The 19,433-nt window shown below is 38.8% G+C and overlaps 1 protein-coding gene across 1 annotated transcript; it reads left to right on the top strand.

Annotated features, from left to right (window-relative positions):
- The first annotated feature begins 1,992 nt into the window (after positions 1 to 1,992).
- On the top strand, positions 1,993 to 19,150 carry KRT222 (keratin 222). Its single transcript, XM_077806587.1, has 6 exons — positions 1,993 to 2,088; positions 7,817 to 7,945; positions 9,178 to 9,398; positions 10,853 to 10,929; positions 11,716 to 11,860; positions 18,937 to 19,150. Exons 1-6 carry the CDS (start codon positions 1,993 to 1,995, stop codon positions 19,148 to 19,150), a joined length of 882 nt encoding a protein of 293 aa, XP_077662713.1.
- The last annotated feature ends 283 nt before the right edge of the window (positions 19,151 to 19,433 follow it).

Here is a 19,433-nt window from a genome sequence, read left to right as displayed (position 1 = left end):
GCCCCCACATCCTCTGTAGTGAAGATTAATGCAAAGAATTAATTTAGCTTCTCTGCAATGGCGTTGTCTTTCCTGAGTGCTCCTTTAATACTTTTGTTGTTTGGTGGCCCCACTGCTGACTTGGCAGGCTTCCTGCTTCTGATTTACTTTTTTTTTTTTTAATTGCTGCTACTTTTCCCATCTTTATCAAGTTACTTATCAAATTATTTCTTGGGTTGCCTTATTATACTTTTACAATTTATTTGCCAGAGTTTGTGCTCCTTCCTATTTTACTCACTAGAATTTAACTTCCAAATTTTAAAGGATGCCTTTTTGCCTCTAACAGCCTGTTATTCTGCTATTTAGCCATGGTGGCATTCTTTTGGTTCTCCTACTGTCTTTATTTGATTTGGGGTATACATTTAGTCTGAGCCTCTATTATGGTGTTTTCTTGACCGTAATAAAAAATAAGATACAGTTATGCTAACAGTAGATAAAACTCGCATAGAATAATGACTTCTAAATACAGATTTAGATTTTGATAGCAACATTCTTTGGACTAAATTACACTTCAGTGTTTCTAAAAGTTCTTTTTTTCGCAAGTAGAGTTCAGCAAGTTATATATCAATGTTATCTAGTTAAGCAGAAATAACTAGATAAATCAAGATGTATAGTATTAGTTTTATCTAAATATTCACACCAAAAATTAACTGGAAAATGATCAAATATATATTATCAACAAAAGCATATGTTAGTTGTCCTAACTGTACTACTGTACACTGTAAACCTATCTAGGTCTTTTAAATTACTATCATAACAACAGTCATATTGGGTCAGAACAATGGTTCATCCACCCCAGTATCCTGTCTTCAGATAGTGGGTGATGCCAGATGTTTCCAAGGAAATGAACAGTTCAGGGCAATTATCAAGTGATTCTTCCCATTGTCTAGCCCCAGCATCTGCCAGTTTGAGGCTCAGTGACTTCTTTATTCACTTTCTACACACCAATCATGATTTTATAGATCGCTGTAATATCCTCCCTTAGTTGTCTCTTTTCCTGACTGAACAGTCCCAGTCTTTTTAATCTCTCCTCATATGGAGGCTGTTCCATACCGCTACACATTTTTGTGGTCCTTCTCTGTACCTTTTACATTTCTAATATATCTTTTCTAAGATGGGGCGAACAGAACTGCATGGTGTGGGTGTACCATGGATTTATATAACAGCATTCTGATATTTACTATCTTATTATCTATCCCTTTTCTAACGGTACCTAACATTCTGTTAGCTTTTTTGACTGCCGCTGCACATTGAGTAGATGGTTTCAGATAACTATCCACAATGACTCCAAGATCTCTCTCTTGAGTAGTAACAGCTAACTTAGGCCGCATAATTTTGTATGTCTACTTGGGATTCTGTTTTCCAATGTGCACTACTTTGCATCTGTCAGCATTGAATTTCATCTTCCATTTAGTTGCCCAGTCACCCAGTACAACACTAGACTTTCTGACTGTTGTTAATGCTGGCTTACTTCCCTCCTTTGCATTCCAGGAGTACAGCCAACCAAATTATGATTGCCACATGCAAGAGTGTACTGCCAGGAAAGTGTACTGTGCCCCCTCTCCTTCTTTCAAATTCACCCTGGACAGCTATAATTTTGCCCTTATCATCAATATATCTTTCAGACTCTAGTTTCTTGGGTAAGTGTCTGGCTTTACAATGTAATAAACACATGAAGACACTACTTTTGTTCATTTCATCACATTATCTGGGTCTTACCTTTTTAATCACTGCAGAATTGAGAGGTATTTGTATTTTTAAACGTGATCTTCAAAACCGATTAAAAGCAGATGATTTTTCAATGCTCCTACAAAAAAGAGCTCTGCATCTTTAAAATTCTGCTGTATTTTCTCTCCCTCTCTCTGCTTTCACTGCAGGCAGTGTAGGCTCTGCAGCAGCTGGCTCATCCTATCAATAAGGTTCCCGTTAGTCAAGGTGGAGGATGGGAGCAGAATGGAACTGTCCCAGCTCCTCAATGAGATCAGGGCAAACTATGAAATGCTCATCACCAGAAATCAGATAGAGACCGTCCTCTCAACAAGAACCCAGGTAAAGAGAAAAAGGAGACAATCTATGTCTACCAAATTCAGCCTCAACCTCTTTGAGGTACAGTATTTCCTTTTCAATGCAGCATATTACTTGATTTAGAATTTACTGCAGTATGACTAGACCTAGAAGCTAAGAAAATGTTATGCTTAGGTTATGAAACTCACTCGAAAGGAATGCTCTGTAATGAATCTGGATGTTTGTCTGTACATACAAGACAGTTATATTGTTGTGACTAAAAAAACATGATGACATATACAATAACATGGTACCCTCTAGCCTCATTTAGAATTATCCCTCAGGAGGAAAATATCCTGAATATCATGTAGAGATGACGTAAAGAAGCCATTTATAAAGAGGATTTACAATTTTGAGCACATATGTTATGGAAAACTTTACCTTCTCGGGACAGATTTTCTATTGTTTTCATAAAACTATGCCATATTTGTCTGCAATGTTTATATTACTTGTTCTCTGTGTCAGATTTTTAAAGGTTATAAATACCCTATTATAAATTCACACACAACACATCTCTTGAGAACAACAATGTTACAATAATGTGACAAATCTGACTACAACCATCAAATGCCAAAAATTCCACACTGAAATTTGGGTCTTATATCACCCTTTTGTATTTTAATATTACGAAGTATCAGGGAGTAGCCGTGTTAGTCTGTATCCACAAAAACAGCAAGGAGTCTGGTGACACCTTAAAGACTAACAGATTTATTTGGGCATAAGCTTTTGTGGGTAAAACACCAGTTCTTCAGATGCATGGAGTGAAAATTACAGATGCAGGCATTATATAATGACACATGAAGGAAAGGGAGTTACCTCACAAGTGGAGAACCAGTGTTGACAGGGCTAATTCGATCAGGGTGGATGTAGTCCACTCCCAATAATAGATGAGGAGGTGTCAATTCCAGGAGAGGCAAAGCTGCTTTTGTAATGAGCCAGCCACTCCCAGTCCCTATTCAGGCCCAAATTAATGGTGTTAAATTTGCAAATGAATTTTAGTTCTGCTGTTTCTCTTTGAAGTCTGTTTCTGAAGTTTTTTTGTTCAAAGTATAGCTACTTTTAAATCTGTTATAGAATGTCCAGGAAGACTGAAGTGTTCTCCTACTGGCTTTTGTATGTTACCATTCCTGATGTCTGATTTGTGTCCATTTATTCTTTTACGTAGGGACTGTCCGGTTTGGCCAATGTACATGGCAGAGGGGCATTGCTGGCACATGATGGAACAGACTTCAAAGAGAAAAAGCAGAACTAAAATTTATTATATAATGCCTGCATCTGTAATTTTCACTCCATGCATCTGAAGAAGTGGTGTTTTACCCACGAAAGCTTATGCCCAAATAAATCTGTTAGTCTTTAAGGTGACACCAGACTGCTTGTTGTTTTTGTGGATACAGACTAACACGGCTACCCCCTGATATTTGACACTACGCAAGGCACTAAATTTAGCTGTATGGAGTGGAAATCCATCAACCTCAACAAAAATCTCACACAGATACAGACAGACATCATCTTCCTCTCCCAGTGCAAACAGATGGACATCATACCAAATGGACTGAAGGTAGAAAATCTATTGCAATCGACATACTACACTGACTATGGTGAGAGACTGTGCCACACACTCTCAAAGAAACTGAGGAACCACCTGATCAGCATTCTGTACAGCAGACAGGAGAAGATCAAGAATGAGCTCTCAAAACTGGAGACTCTCATACAAAACCAACCTTCCACACAAACTTCCACGTGGCTGGACTTTACAAAAAAGAGACAAGCCATTTACAACGCAAACTTCACTTCTCTACAGACGTAAAAGGACAGTAAACTATCTAAACTCCTACATGCCACAGGGGGCTACAACAGTGGTACCCTCAACTCACCTAACAATATTGTTAATCTAGCCAACCACACACTTAGCCCAGCGGAAGAGTCTGTCCTATCTCAGGGACTCTCTTTCTGACCCACCACCCCCACAAACATGATACAGTTCTGTGGTGATCTGGAAGCCTACTTTCGTCGTCTCCGACTCAAGGAGTATTTTCAACACACCACAGAACAGTGCACTGACCCACAGGAACCCTCCTACCAACACTGCAAAAAGAAGAATTCTCCATGCACTCCTCCTGACGGTTGAAATGACAGACTGGACTTCTACAGAGAGTGCTTCCGCAGACATGCACAGGTTGAAATTGTGAACAAACAGCATCACTTGTCCCATAACCTCAGCCGTACAAAACGCAACGCCATCCACAGCCTCAGAAACAACTCTGACATTATGATCAAAGGGGCTGACGAAGGAGGTGCTGTAGTCATAATGAACAGGTGGGATTATGAACAGAAGGCTGCCAGGCAACTCTCCAACACCACATTCTACAGGCCACTATCCTCTGATCCCACTGAGGAGTATGAAAAGAAACTACACTATCTGCTCAAGAAACTCCCTGCTACAGCACAGGAACAAATCTACACAGTCACACCCCCAGAGCCCCGACCAGGGGTATTCTATCTGCTACCCAAGATCCATAAACCTGGAAACCCTGGATGCCCCATCATCTCAGGCATCAGCAATCTTACAAGATTATCTGGCTATTTGGACTCTCTCCTCAGACCCTACGCTACCAGCACTCCTAGCTATCTTTCAGACACCACCGATTTACTGAGGAAACTACAATGCATTGGTAGATCTTCCTGAAAACGTTATCCTGGCCACCAAGGATGTAGAAGCTCTTTACACCAATATTCCATATGAGGAAGGACTACAAGCTGTCAAGAACAGTATCCCTGATGAGGCCACGGCACACCTGGTGGCTGAGCTTTGGGACTTTGTCCTCACCCACAACCATTTCAGATTTGGGGATGACTTATACCTTCAAGTCAGTTGCACTGCTATGGGTACCCGCATGGCCCCACAGTATGCCAACATTTTTATGGCTGACGTAGAACAATGCTTCCTCAGCTCTCGTCCCCTAGCTCCCCTCCTCTACTTGCGCTACACTGATGACATCTTCATCATATGGACCCACAGGAAGGAGGCCCTTGAAGAATTCCACCTGGATTTCAACAATTTCCACTCTACCCCACCATCAACCTCAGCCTGGACTAGTACACACAAGAGATCCACTTCGTGACATTACAGTGCAAATAAGTGATGGTCACATAAACACCAACCTATACCGGAAACCTACTGACAGATATACTTACCTACATGACTCCAGCTTCCATCCAGGACACATCACACCATCCATTGTGTACAGCCAAGCCCTAAGATACAACCGAATGTCCTCCAATCCCTCAGACAGAGACAAACACCTACAAGATCTTTATCAAGCATTCTTAAAACTACAATACCCACCTGCTGAAGTGAAGAAACAGATGGACAGAGCCAGAAGAGTACCCAGAAATCACCTACTACAGGACAGGCCCAACAAGGAAAATAACAGAACACCACCGGCTGTCACGTATAGCCCCCAGTTAAAACCTCTGCAGCACATTATCAATGATCTACAACCTATCCTGGAAAATGATCCCTCACTCTCACAGACCTTGGCAGGCCAGTCCTCGCTTACAGACAGCCCCCCAACCTGAAGCAAATACTCACCAGCAACTACACACCACACCACAGAAACACTAACCCAGGAACCAATCCCTGTAGCAAACCTCGTTGCCTACTCTGTTCCCATATCTACTCTAGTGACACCATCAGAGGACCCAACCACATCAGCCACACCATCAGAGGCTCATTCCCTTGCATGTCTACTAATGTTATATATGTCATCATGTGCCAGCAATGCCCCTCTGCCATGTACATCGGCCAAACCGAACAATCCCTATGTAAAAGAATAAATGGACACAAATCGGACATCAGGAATGGTAACATACAAAAGCCAGTAGGAGAACACTTCAGTCTTCCTGGACATTCTATAACAGATTTAAAAGTAGCTATACTTGAACAAAAAAACTTCAGAAACAGACTTCAAAGAGAAACAGCAGAACTAAAATTCATTTGCAAATTTAACACCATTAATTTGGGCTGGAATAGGGACTGGGAGTGGCTGGCTCATTACAAAAGCAGCTTTGCCTCTCCTGGAATTGACACCTCCTCATCTATTATTGGGAGTGGACTACATCCACCCTGATCGAATTAGCCCTGTCAACACTGGTTCTCCACTTGTGAGGTAACTCCCTTTCCTTCATGTGTCATTATATAATGCCTGCATCTGTAATTTTCACTCCATGCATCTGAAGAACTGGTGTTTTACCCACAAAAGCTTATGCCCAAATAAATCTGTTAGTCTTTAAATTGCCACCAGATTCCTTTAATATTGCAGAAATTCTGAATACTGAGAGATTTACTCATCATAGGCCAGTTTCCCCAATACACTCTGACGGCTTTGCGCCACTCTGAAGACGCAAAGCAGCCATAAACACAGTTTAACTGTCTTATTAAGCCAACTTTACATTTTCTTTGCACCAGGGCAGCGCAAAGCAGCCAAAGTGTACTGAGAAATCTGGCCTCACATGTGTTGCAGTACTGAGACACAAAACAGCAGGTAGAGAACAGAGTTCAGCATGAAGTGTGAATTACATGGCTTTTCTTATCATAATGGTGGACTGATAACATTAAAAACACATTAACATTTTAAAGACAGAATATTAGTTCTTCTTTTACTCTCCTGCCAAGACCCGAATTCAAGAATTTTTCCCTCAGTAACAGCTGATGTCATAACAAGAACCTATGGTAAAGTAGGAAAGTGCACAAAGGAAAATGTTCTGCTTCAGGTGCTTGTGATGTCACCAATGCTTGCAGGCAAAACACAGAAATGTGAAAGGAACCCTAATTATCATTATCATTATAATAAACACTACATAAGTACCGAGCATTATTCCTACTAGAAACTGACCTGACATGACCATTTTAAAGTCATGTAATATACCCCATAACCACAGTTACTGTCAAGCTGCTTCACAATCTAATTTATGTAACATATCTAATAGTGGAATAAGATCTGAAATAAGCATTGCCAACTTCACTGACTTCAGTGAAGCTAGGCTTATTTAATACAGGGCTGGATTTGGTTATAATATAGTTGATAAGCCAATACTGGATCAGCATTACAACGAAGAGTGTTATAAAGTGCAGGGGAAGAGTGTTCTAAACATCTGGTTTAGGTTCTCTAATAGGTTAGCCTGACCATCCCTATCCTATACTTTTCTGCACCTAAGATAATACAAGTCTCAAAATTATTAATAAAATATTTCAATGAGTTCTTCATTCTTTCTCTACTATATGATTGTTCAATCCATGCCAATGTATCTGGCCCCGATATTGTTAATCAACTGAGATTTTGTATAGAATATGTCCAAGTTGTGTCTGTTTCTGTGAGTATTTATGTTAAGATAGCAGAGACAAAAGTAACCTGTCTTCTTAAGCCTCTTTCGTAGATATGCAACAGTTACTAAAGATGCAGCAAAGTATTTCCCAGTAGAGGTTGCAATACAACAGGTTCATCAGAGTTTACAATATTCTGATAATGACAGTTTAGCTTTTCATTACAACCTTGAACAAATATATTCAGTTGCCACACAAAAAAATTAACCTAAAAAACCTGTTTTAAGAGAAGTAGATAAGATTTTTTTTCAAAATTAAATTTATTTTATGTTCATTCTTTTAAAATATTTTTATTTGTAATACTGTTATCTTGTTTATCATTTTCTGTAGCTAGAAGAAGCTACAAGTGAAAGAATGGACAAAGATGAAGAAGCTTTAAAGGCAGCCAGAGCAGAGCTCAGTGAAGCCAGGCGACAGTGGCATCGTATGCAAATTGAAATTGAATCTCTCCAGGCTGTGGTAAGCATGGTCAAAAATTGATATTATCAACTTCCTGAAAAAAATAACCCATTTCTTCTTCTGACATGCAGTATTCCATAGTTCAATATGCACATCAATGACATCCAACAGATGATGAGAACACAGCAAGAACAGAAATGCATAGTGGCTTTGCCTGCGGCCTTTATCTCTTTCTCTTGGTCATTAATTGCCAGAAACTCCCCCAGTCAGTTATCAATGCTTAAGAATATGACATCTTTTGATTCAGAATCTATAATTTTGCACATACTGCTATTATGTTTACTTTTTTACTCCTGACAATCAATACCCACAGATTTCAAGAATTCTTCCACAATATCCCCATATCAATTTCCTAATAAATATCCTGCCTGACTGATCTATTCAAATCATGTTTATTTTAATTCTTTGGAACTGTGGCTCTGAGTCAACAAAACAATTAATAATATACTTTAAGTTAAGAATGTACTTAAATGTTTTGCTGAATCACAGCTTAAGTCTATAATAGTGTTGAAAACAATTCTGTCCATCTATCCAACTGCTTTGACTGACTACATTAGGGAACTTTAGAAAACAATCCTTCTCCCACTGCTATCACCAGTTCATCTGCTCTGGTGGGAGATCTAGTGTAGATTAGTTTCTGGCAACTTCCAGTGTCACACCAAAAGAGACTTGTGTACACCAGCATTCCCAGTGGTGTAGATAAAGTGGTGGTAGCACTGATGGGAATTTTTCTTAAAATTCACTAGTGATGACAAAGCCTAGGAATTACAACAGGATTTCAGGGAGATCCACTACTGACAACAGATGTCAGATATTTGTCAATTTCCCTATTGCAGACAGGGGTTGTAACTTGATGATGATGACTTTGCAACACTGTGAATACCTGTGACTATTAGAAAACACATCATTCTGGACAGCTGGGTGAAATTACTCATCAAAACTGATTGAATTCATCATATAGTAGAAGGCTACAATTTTTGTGTGTGAGCTTCTAATTGAGTTTATATGTTTACAGATCTTTCTGGAAAATTAGATGCAAAAAGCCACCAGTTTAAGTTTCTTATAAAAGGTGTTATAAAAGCTGGATTATTATTACAGTTCCTAAAGATTATTTAGCAAATAAATTGAAAAATAAATTTTAAAATATGTTGTCTGAATTGTTAGTAAACACTATGTGGAACTGAACTTTTAGAACTACTTTTTGGACCTTTAATATTGGATTTATTTGCCAGGAAAGAGGATTGGAAAGTTGTCTGCATGCCACTGAGCAGCGGTACCAGATGCAACTGCAGAATTTAAAAGCTGAGATTGAAAGTTTAGAGAAGGAGCTACAGCAAGTGAGGAGAGGTATTGAGGAACAGCTTCAGGAGCATGAAATACTACTGAACACTAAGATGAGGCTGGAGCAGGAGATAGCAACGTATCGCAGTTTGCTGGAGAAAGAGGAAAACAGGTATTTTACAGAATGGAGAAAGTGTATTTGCTTTTATATTATTTTTCAGAACTTCTGTTTGCAGTACTTTTCAGAGTTGCAATCACATGAACTCCGCCATCAAATATAGTAGCAAATCCTTCATGAAAGGAATTTTCATTTTGACCTGTGCAAGTTCTATTCAGGCATATTTAAAATCTAAAATTAATATGTTAAATGATTGCATGAACAACTTTCATGCCATTAAAATATCTTATCTTACAAATTCTGCAGTGCTTATTTTTTCTGATTTTCCATGGTTTTCTTTAGACAAATTATCGGTTTTGTTTTTTTAAAGTAAAGTTTATTATTTAACCAATATTTAAAAGCAGTTTGGCCCCCACAGTAGGAAATATTTAGGACTCACCAACCCTAACTGAAAACAAAAAAGGATAGTACTGGGTGTGTGTGCCCACCTCTATTATCAGATGTTTGCTTCAGTACAGTTTTAATCTAATTATACATAGTGGACCTGATTTACCACAGTGTTACACCATTTTGATTTCAATTGAGTTACACCAGCATCAAACTGGAGTAAAATATATTGATCAAAACCTGTAAAAACAAAATGCTGCTGTAATAATTCAACACAGATTTAGCTTTAATGTTTTAAAGAAAGAGAGAAAACTTAAATAATTATAATTCCAAAGCTACTAGTTTAAACAGTTCTTCATTTTCCCACATACACTGTACTGCTCATACATTAGCATTGTCATCTTTAAGCCTTCCCATGCTTTGAATATGTGAATTCCCTGAAGATAAATTAGATAAATTTCATCTGGAAAATCTCAGGTATAGTGCAAATCAGAGGCAGGATTTGGGTTTGGCACATCTGAGTATCTGTCAACATAAATGATGTTAAATACTGAAATATTGGTAGTGTTCCCATGTTAAAGAATAAGGGTCCCATTCTCCCTGAAATAGGGATAACCTCCATAGGCAACATGAAACTCCACTATTTTTGCAAGTAAAAGTGTTTCTTAGGAATACTTTTGGGTGGGCGGGAATTTTGCCTCCTCTGCCCCATGCAGAAGAAGCTAGAGGGTTTCACTCCAAGAACCTCACAGGCAAAAACATTTGCACATTAGAGCCCCAAGTGAGGGAACTTATTTCGCATTTTTTCAATATATTGCTATTGTATAACTATGTAAAAATATACATAGCTCATTATGAATAAATAAAAAAAATATTAAGAAAAGGTCTTTCTCGCATACTTCAAAATTACTAAAAACCTTTCAGGAAAGAATGATGGAATACAAATACAAATTTTCAACATTCTTTAGTCCTACAATCAAAATAAGATGTGACTACAATAAATCTATATACAAGTCTCATTGTCATTATTTCTACATATTTTCCCCTCAATTGCTCACCATTCACGTTTTGGATTAAAACAACAACATTATTACATTTTTGTAATATTTTCATTTTTTCAGGTTTCATTGTTCTACACCTGATAGAAAAGATGACAGAAAACCTACCACCAGCAAGACAGCTTTTATCCCACCTTCAAGTGAGTTTTTTAAGACACGGGAACATTCCTAAAATAAAACCACAATAGTTTCTCAGTTCTTAATGTTGCCCAGATGAATTTCGTAAACAGGAGTGACAAAAAGGTACTAGTGTTGTGATGGACCACATGCTTTCTTCCCATAGATAAACCCAAAGGAGAGTAAAACTTGTACCCCAAACTCCAGGAGTAAAAACTTTACTGAATTAAAATATATTGATGAATGCTGTGCATCAGATATCTTACAGTAAATTATTGAAAAACATAGCTGATTCTGCATTTGATTAATACATAGCTAGGAAAGAACTATTTCTGATTTCTCTTATCTCAGATCTATTGTCACATATTCCAGTCTACAGTATCTTTAAAAAACAATTAAATGCCTAATTTAGTCACAGATAATGCCAAAATAAACAATTTAGACCTAAATTCTTCTCAGGCCAGAATGGAGAAGATGGCCAGAGACAGGGCCTGGTGTATGATCCTCCACTGGAATTTGTTTGCCAGGGCTGAATTCAGGTGGGTGAGTTAGGAGGGCATGCAGAGAAACACAGATTTTCTTCTGAAAGGGGGTAGCTTGCACCCAAAGCTAGCACATACTGCTGACCACAACATATAGAGAGCTCAGTTACCAGATACGCCCCCAAGTGACAGACTACAGTCCCTTAAGGAGATGGTACACAAGCTGGCATAGTAGCCAGGATTACCTCCTACTAGTCTCTTGAACATTATAAAGAGATCTTTTCCTGATGATTGTACAAGGAGTGAAGGCTCCTGAAGAGGGCTCAGAAGAAATATCTGGTATATTTGGATTTTCCTTTACAGCTGGTGCCGTAAAGAAGCATGAAGATGAAAAGGTGGAAAAATTGACAAAGCAAGCAATCTTAAATGGAAGCGTTGTGAAGGAAAGTGCTGAAGCTCATGGCACTATACAGTAAGACAAACATAAATTTAGCAAAATAATAATTATATATATATATATATATATATATATATTTATATGTTCTATATATGTAAATGTAAACCTCTCTGGGCTGCACTCTGTATCCCTGGTAGCATCCTTCTTGTACACCATTTCCAGTTAGCAAGGAGGCAACTATAAGATCAGTGTGGACAACACCTCCATCAATAAGTGGTGCTGTATCATTATTTTAGTGCTAAGGTGTTGCCTTGTTTTGATAGTATGCTCTCTGATCAGAACAAGGGAGGAGAAAGGAGAGGAGAAGTTTCTAGTTCTGCCTGTGTGTACTGGAGTTGTTGCTTGCAGTGTCCCAATAAATCCTTTGATTTCTGTAAGCGAGTATTACAACTGGTGGCAGTAGCTTCAAGATGGCAAAAGCACTCTGGCCCGAGAATAAATGTATTGGTCATGCAGGTGAGACTGGAATCTGTGAGTACTTAACAGACTTTGAGCTATTGCTCTCTGTAAATGAATGGACTGATGAGAAAGCAGTACAGTACTTCGCAGTTTTTTTGGATGGTGATGCCAAAGCCTTTTGCTAGCACCTTCCTAGTGCAAATCATGGATCTTACAAAAAGTTACACAAACATTTATACACTGCTGGGGAGTGGAGGGGAGGGGATCTTTTGAAATACTGGAAGGAATGACAAGCCAGGAGGTGTCAGGAAGGTGGAACTCCTGCATAGTTATTTGTGGGCATTGAAAAGATTGTTCAATAGGGCTTTCCCTACACCACCCTGTCCAGAACATGACTTGAGTGAAGCAGAATGTGCTGTGCAAAATCTGGAACAGGCAATGCAGAGAGGGGCCTATGTCCAGTGGCAAGCCATGAGAGAATCCTGTGTGAAAAGACAGTTTATAAACAGTTTAATAGGGGAACTTCATAAACTGCTGGGGAAGGAAGATAAAATACTAGATAAGGCTATGGGCCAGATTATATACAGAGTTACAAATGTGGAAGCAGAAATTGGGTTTCCTTAAAGTATCAGCTGTTAATGCCCAGACTCATGGTGACTCCTTTATGCCAGATGCAGCACTTCACGAAATAATTGCTAGTGAGGTGGCTAAAATGCTGGAGGAGGCATGGGTGCAAGCTATTCTCAGGTGTCTCATGGGTTACTTGAGACAGACCGTTTCCTGACATTTGCAGGCAAAGTGGATGAAAAGGCTACTGGAGTCAGAATTGCCCGAGCACAGGAACCCACACCGGAGAAGCTAAAAGTTGTTGAGGCAGTAGGGTCACCCTCAGCAACTATTAAAATGGGCCATTTGAAGAGCCAGCCAGATACCTGTTACTATGTGTCTAGAGACATCAACAGCTGGAAAACCACAATGCTGTTGGACTTATGACCTGAATTATGTCTGATATATGGAGAACACGCAGTGCTGAAAGGAATAAAAAAGTTTATGCAGGAGGTAAACTGATAAGTATTGATCATCAACCACTGCACATAATGGGAGACATCCAGCTCCTACTGAACTCAGGGTTTTTGCACACTAAATGGGCTTTTGTTGAGGTGACCAATATTTCTAGTGCTGTAGTATTGGGAGTGGATTTCATCCAAGAGCACCACAAGAACACTTGGGGTGTTAATAAAACAAATTTGCCCCCATACAATATTCAGATACCTCTGTTGGATGTGGATAGGAGGAAGTGTGGATCCTGAGGGAAAACTCTTGGGGCCTTAGAGGTGACTCTACCATGACTACAGAGGGTGACAGAGATAAATTGCTTCCTGTGGTGGTTCAGAATAAAGTTGTGGTGAAGCCAGGTCATCATTCAATAATACCTTTAAGAATAAAGGACTGTTTCAGTGAACCTGTAGGAGTGTTGGAAGCTAGAAACATCCATTTAGAATTGCAGTTTGGCAGAAATGTGTTTCAAGCTGGACCAAATGAGGACTGGCAAGCTAGTGAAAAATCAGACCATGGGGACAGTGTCCAATGTAGCTAGTGTCTCAAAGCCTCTCACAGAGGTCAAGAGCTGTGGAGCAATCCAGTCAGTAGTACAGCCAGAGGCTGACTTGACAGAAGCACCTGTAGAAGGCAATAAAAGGAAACAATCCGAACTGTTCTTACAATATGCTAGCATCTTCTCCAAGAATACTGAAGAGCTTGAGAGATATGATTTGGTGCAACATCGAACTGGGCTTAAACCAGAGAGCATTCCCGTGATGCAGCCTCCACATCAGATGCCCCTGACATATCAGGTAACAGTGAAAGCTAAACCACTTGTGGGAGGATGCCCTGACTGAGCAATCTACATCACCTTGGGCAACCACAATTGTAATTGTGGAAAAGCCCAACAGAGACTTGAAGATATGAGTGCTGGAGACTGGACTAGATGACCTTTCAAGGTCCCTTCCAGTCCTATGATTCTATGATATGCACTGACTACAGGAGATTTAATTCAAAAACAGTTCAAGATAGCTACCCACATAGCAGACTCCTAGATAGTATGTCAGGAGCAAAATATTTTAGTAGTTTTGATTGGGTATTCGGATACCTTCAGATTAAAGTGGCACCTAAAGATCAAGAAAAAACTGCCTTTGTGAAACCTCATGGATTATTTCAATTCTTTTCAGACTCATGAATGCATCAGGGATATTTCCAGAGAATAGTAAATGATTTAACCCAAGTTTTGAGAACTGAAGACATCCTCATGTACACAGATGACTTCATTTGTTTCCACAAAACATGGGAGGAATATCTGGTAAAAGTGGAAAGGATTCTAAAGCTTTTTAAACAGTCATGGTTTAAACATGCAGGAAACAAAAGTCAGTTTGTGAGGAGTCGCATCAGGACATACAGTCAGCAAGAAGGGTTGAAACCCCAACCCCAGAAACTGACCATTATAAAGGTTGTGAAGGTTCTTACAAACCCAGAGAAGGTAAAGTAGATTGTAGACCTTTCCAGATTCTATAGGAGATTTGTACTAAATTTCACAACGTGAATACCAGATAACTAAGAATGACTTTCTCTGGACAGAGGGACACCAAAAAGCATTTGAGTCACTGAAGGAAGGATTTCTCAGCCATGTTGTACTTAAATTCCCAGACCCATCCTGTCCATTCATGGTAACCTATAAGGGCTCAAAGGTTTCACTTGAACAAACTGATATTCACTTGCTGGAGGAGTCTCTGCTCCTTGAAGCCTTTAAACCATGATTTGAGGACTTCAATAGCTCAGACATAGGTGAGGTTTTTCACAGGAGTGGGTGGGTGAGATTCTGTGGCCTGCATTGTGCAGGAGGTCATAGATGATCATAATGGTCCCTTCTGACCTTAGTATCTATGAATCTATAAGCACTTGAACAAACTGATAAGCTTGGTAGTCACAGATCGGTGGCTTTTGGCTACAGAACTGAAGTGTTTGGCTATTTGTGAAAACTCTCCAGGCTTATTGTCCATATTTATTAGTTATGGAATTCACAGTGTACACATATAATGCCCTGCAATGGTTCCTTATGAAGCATAACCCAGAAGGAAAACCTGTGGAGATAAATTCACTAACTGTCCAAATATACATTCACCATAAATCTGGAAAGCAAAATATGGTTGAGGAAACTCTCTGCCAGGTGAGGGCAGTAAAAATAGACTCACACTGGTCCTGTGAGGACATCCAGTAAGAACAGACTAAGGAGACTGAGTTAATTTTGGTGCACTAACAGATTAAATGAAGGATATGTAGATGGAGGGAGGTTCAATTCAAGAACAATTACCCGTTTAACCAGCTACTAACTTGCTGGTGAAGGAGCATAACATGATTGTCTTGCCAGCAAGCTTACAGACAACAACAGTATTGCAGTGTCTTTATGATAATGAAGCTGCAGGACACCAGTGGTATGAATAGACAATGAGCCAGGTACAGAACAGATTTTTTTTCGGCTGGCATGGCTGCTGATGTTAAGGTACTTTTCCTGTCTCACCCATCAAGAAAGGAAAGTGCCAGCAGCGAGAGGCAGAAGTCCTTTATGGGAAATGCCTCAATCTGTTGAGTCCTGCGAGTTCATACAGATTGACTTAAAAGGCCCACTACAGAAACACCAGCTGGAAATCAATATTGGTTGATAGTGTATGACACCTTCTCAAAGTACATGGTAGCACAACTACTAAAGGCTAAAAGGAGTGAGAGAGTTATGGATGCATTGATGAAACATGTAGTTGCATCTGTAATGATCAGGGGAAAGAATCTGAATCATGGTTATTACACGAGGTTTGCCGACAACTCCAGGTAAACAAGGTGAGGACCAGTGTTGTCCACCCCTTGAGTAATGAGAGAGTGGAAAGAGTAAACCAGACCATTGGTTCCATGCATAGAGTTTTAGTGAAGACCAACAAGACTGGGACACAAAGATATCTTTTGTCATCTCTGCATATAACACCAGCCAGCATGCAACTGTCCTTCACTCTCCCTATGAAATTATTTTTCAACTCTGCAAATTCATGCTTCCCTGTGGATGTTGAGGCAGCAGGAACCAGCAAGGCCCCCTGAACCTCCACTGGTGGGTGACATGGCCAAGTCTTATATCTGACCTGAGGACAGCATTCCAGAAGGTGGAGGAAAGATGAGCTGGAAGCAAGCATGCCAGGAATAAGATGCCAGGAAATAGGAGAATTATGCGCCCATCCAGGAAGGAGAGAAGGCTACACAAATGGAAAAAGCAGCCTGGAAAAAAATCCAAATTTATACCTTTTAGGAGGGAACTTTACACAATAACTAAGAAAATAAATGACTTATTCTTGCTGTTACAAAAAGCAAGAGCTCACCCTTTTGTAGTGCCTCGAGAACTGATGCACAGATGAATTGAAAGAAAGGGGAGACAAACACTTAGGATATTCAATAATCATCCCAAAGGGATACAGAAGAGGATTTGGAAGAATCCAAGCAGGTTCCTATAGCTATGGGAGGCAAGTCATGGAGGAGGAATTGTCAGGGTGTCTTCAGAACCTCAAGATACTGTAGTCTTCAACAGTCATTGTCCACAACAGATAAGCCTAACATGAAGGACATGGACCCTGCCCGCACTCTCCTTACAATGTGTATGATAAACACCTATTTTTTCATGGTCTGTGTGTATATAAATCTCCTCACTGTATTTTCCACTTTATGCATCCGATGAAGTGAGCTGTAGCTCACGAAAGCTTATGCTCAAATAAATTGGTTAGTCTCTAAGGTGCCACAAGTACTCCTTTTCTTCCTGCACTCACTGATAATCTAGATCCAACTACGAATGAAGACTCAAGAGAACAGACCAACACGGAAATCTGTGTGGATGGCAAACTACCTGGATTCCTAGGAGTTACTATAATCAAACTTTTGTTACTGTTTTTAAATTATTTAACCAACAGGGGGAAAGTAGTAATTATCAGTGCAGACAGCACTTCCACCAATAAGTGATGCTGTATCTTTCTCTTAATACTAAATTGTCTTGTTTTGATATTGGATTTGAGCAGGGAAGGGTATGTACCGTTTTTACCCTGCCTTTGCGTGCTGGAATTGTTACTTGCAGCATCCCAATAAATGCTTTGATTTCTATAAGCAACTATTACACTACACAGAGTAGCAATAACTACTCTTCAAGCTATACTGCGTTGCACAATTTTTTATTATCTAAGTTTTGTGATTGTATTTGTTTTTATGAGACACTATATATTATAATAAACATACTAATTCTAGTATCTGATTCCCTTCCAATAATGTGTCAGTTAGTAACCTTAATGATAAAAAAAAGAAGGTAAACAATGCAATACTTCACTAAATGCTGCAGAGTGCTAAATAATTATTACGTAAATCAACAACATTGCTGTCTACCTTCTGCTTGCATGAGGCTAAAAATTGTGATTTTTGAGGGTTTCCATGTACCTCCACAGTGTGGAATCCAAATAGATTATTTTCAGAATCATACCCTTTGGGTGAAATCCTGGTACCACTGAAATCAATGACAAAAATCCTATTTATATCAGTGGGGCCCAGATTTCACTCCTTATGTGTTATCAGTTGAGGAATACTTACATAAATCTGCAATAGACTATATAAAGGTTATATAAAAACATACCGTCTTCAAGAGACTTTCTACATTTTTAGTATGAAACAGAATAAAATTATATTTTACCTAGCCAATCTTAAAAGCATTTTAAGACCTAAGAACTGTGAACTATACTATCTTACTAAAAAAAAACAACAGGTATTTTATTAGCCTTGTACATTATTTTTTCAGATTCTATTCTTGTGTTTTTCATATTGGTCCCTTTCCTACTTTCATTATGAGCTACAGATACATGATAAATTTGCCAGGTTTCCTTGTTGTTAATTAAAGCAATTATTAAATATTATTTACCTTAACTTGCTTTACTAATAGAGGACAGCATCGTTGTTGTTGTTTTTGTACCTTCTTTTTTTCATTAATATTTAATGAAAACTGGGCCAACTGTGTCACTAATATTTATGTACAATTACTCATTGAAATCATTAGGGCCTGATCCTGAAACTCTTATTTATGTAAGTAATCCTCACTCTTGCCAACAGTCTGATAGACTTAAATGGGACTACTTGCTTAAGTAAAGTTTACTCATGTGAATGAAGGCTCTAGAATCAGGCTCTTAGCTACTATGTACTTAATTCTATCTTTGCACTAAAAGTAGGCAACAGTTCTGAAGTCTGCATCTGGATTTCTAACCCTCCTTACTTTGAATGCATTCAGATCTAGGGACTTGGTTCTGCTCATTACAGATATAGAGGTAACTGCAAAACTCAGATCCTGGGTTGGATTTCAAATAACCTTCCCACTAAAACCTGGGGGTGTTTAGACTCATGGCTTTTGATCCATTTCTATTTTTCTACAATAAGTAGATATATAATGAGGCTAACCCTTTAGTCTGTATTTCTTGAGAATGTAGCTATGAAAAAAGAACTCTGAAATCTTTGCATTTCCTAAAATTATCTTCATATCCCATTACGGAATTTTTCATCACATTTTAAAAGCATACTTTGAAGACATGTAATACTGTGCCTTCAGGATCACATTTACATTTCATTTATTGTTTCAGGACAGAAAAAGTGGATGAAGTTATTAAAGAATGGGAAGGATCTTTCTTTAAGGACAATCCTCATTTAAGGAAAAAATCTGTTTCTTTGCGCTTTGATCTCCACCTAGCAGCAACAGATGATGGATGTTTACAGACTAAACAGAATAACCTACCTGACATTGAAGTCAGGCTGGTAATGAGGAGGTCTTGCAGTATTCCATCTATCAAACCTTAACCTGCAGCAAACTAACTCATGGGTCTTTTATGATGGGCTTTGGAAATAAATAACATTAGGACAGATGTAGATGGACCACATGGCTTCCCCTCATCTTGTCACAACTATGAAATGTTACTAAGTATATGCTTTAATAAATATACGAATAATGTGAGATTGTCTTAAATGAAAGAGAGCTGGGTATAGGTGTTATATTTCAAGAAACCTAACTCCTATTAGTTTTTTACTCTTTGTTCATTAATTTTCTCATTTGTTTTTTCCAAAACCTTGCTTTGCTTTGTAG

The sequence above is a fragment of the Eretmochelys imbricata genome, chromosome 27 (assembly GCF_965152235.1).
Source record: "Eretmochelys imbricata isolate rEreImb1 chromosome 27, rEreImb1.hap1, whole genome shotgun sequence".
In the NCBI taxonomy this organism is placed as follows: domain Eukaryota; kingdom Metazoa; phylum Chordata; order Testudines; family Cheloniidae; genus Eretmochelys; species Eretmochelys imbricata.
This window is presented reverse-complemented; position numbering and strand designations above follow the sequence as displayed.

What these genes read in the sequence shown, in the direction of transcription:
- KRT222 (XM_077806587.1), top strand. Translation starts at nt 1,993, where the DNA reads ATGGAACTGTCCCAGCTCCTCAATGAGATCAGGGCAAACTATGAAATG. An exon ending in CTGGAGAAAGAGGAAAACAG is followed by an intron (nt 9,399 to 10,852) that starts GTATTTTACAGA and finishes TCATTTTTTCAG; the next exon opens with GTTTCATTGTTCTACACCTG. An exon ending in GAAGCTCATGGCACTATACA is followed by an intron (nt 11,861 to 18,936) that starts GTAAGACAAACA and finishes TTATTGTTTCAG; the next exon opens with GACAGAAAAAGTGGATGAAG.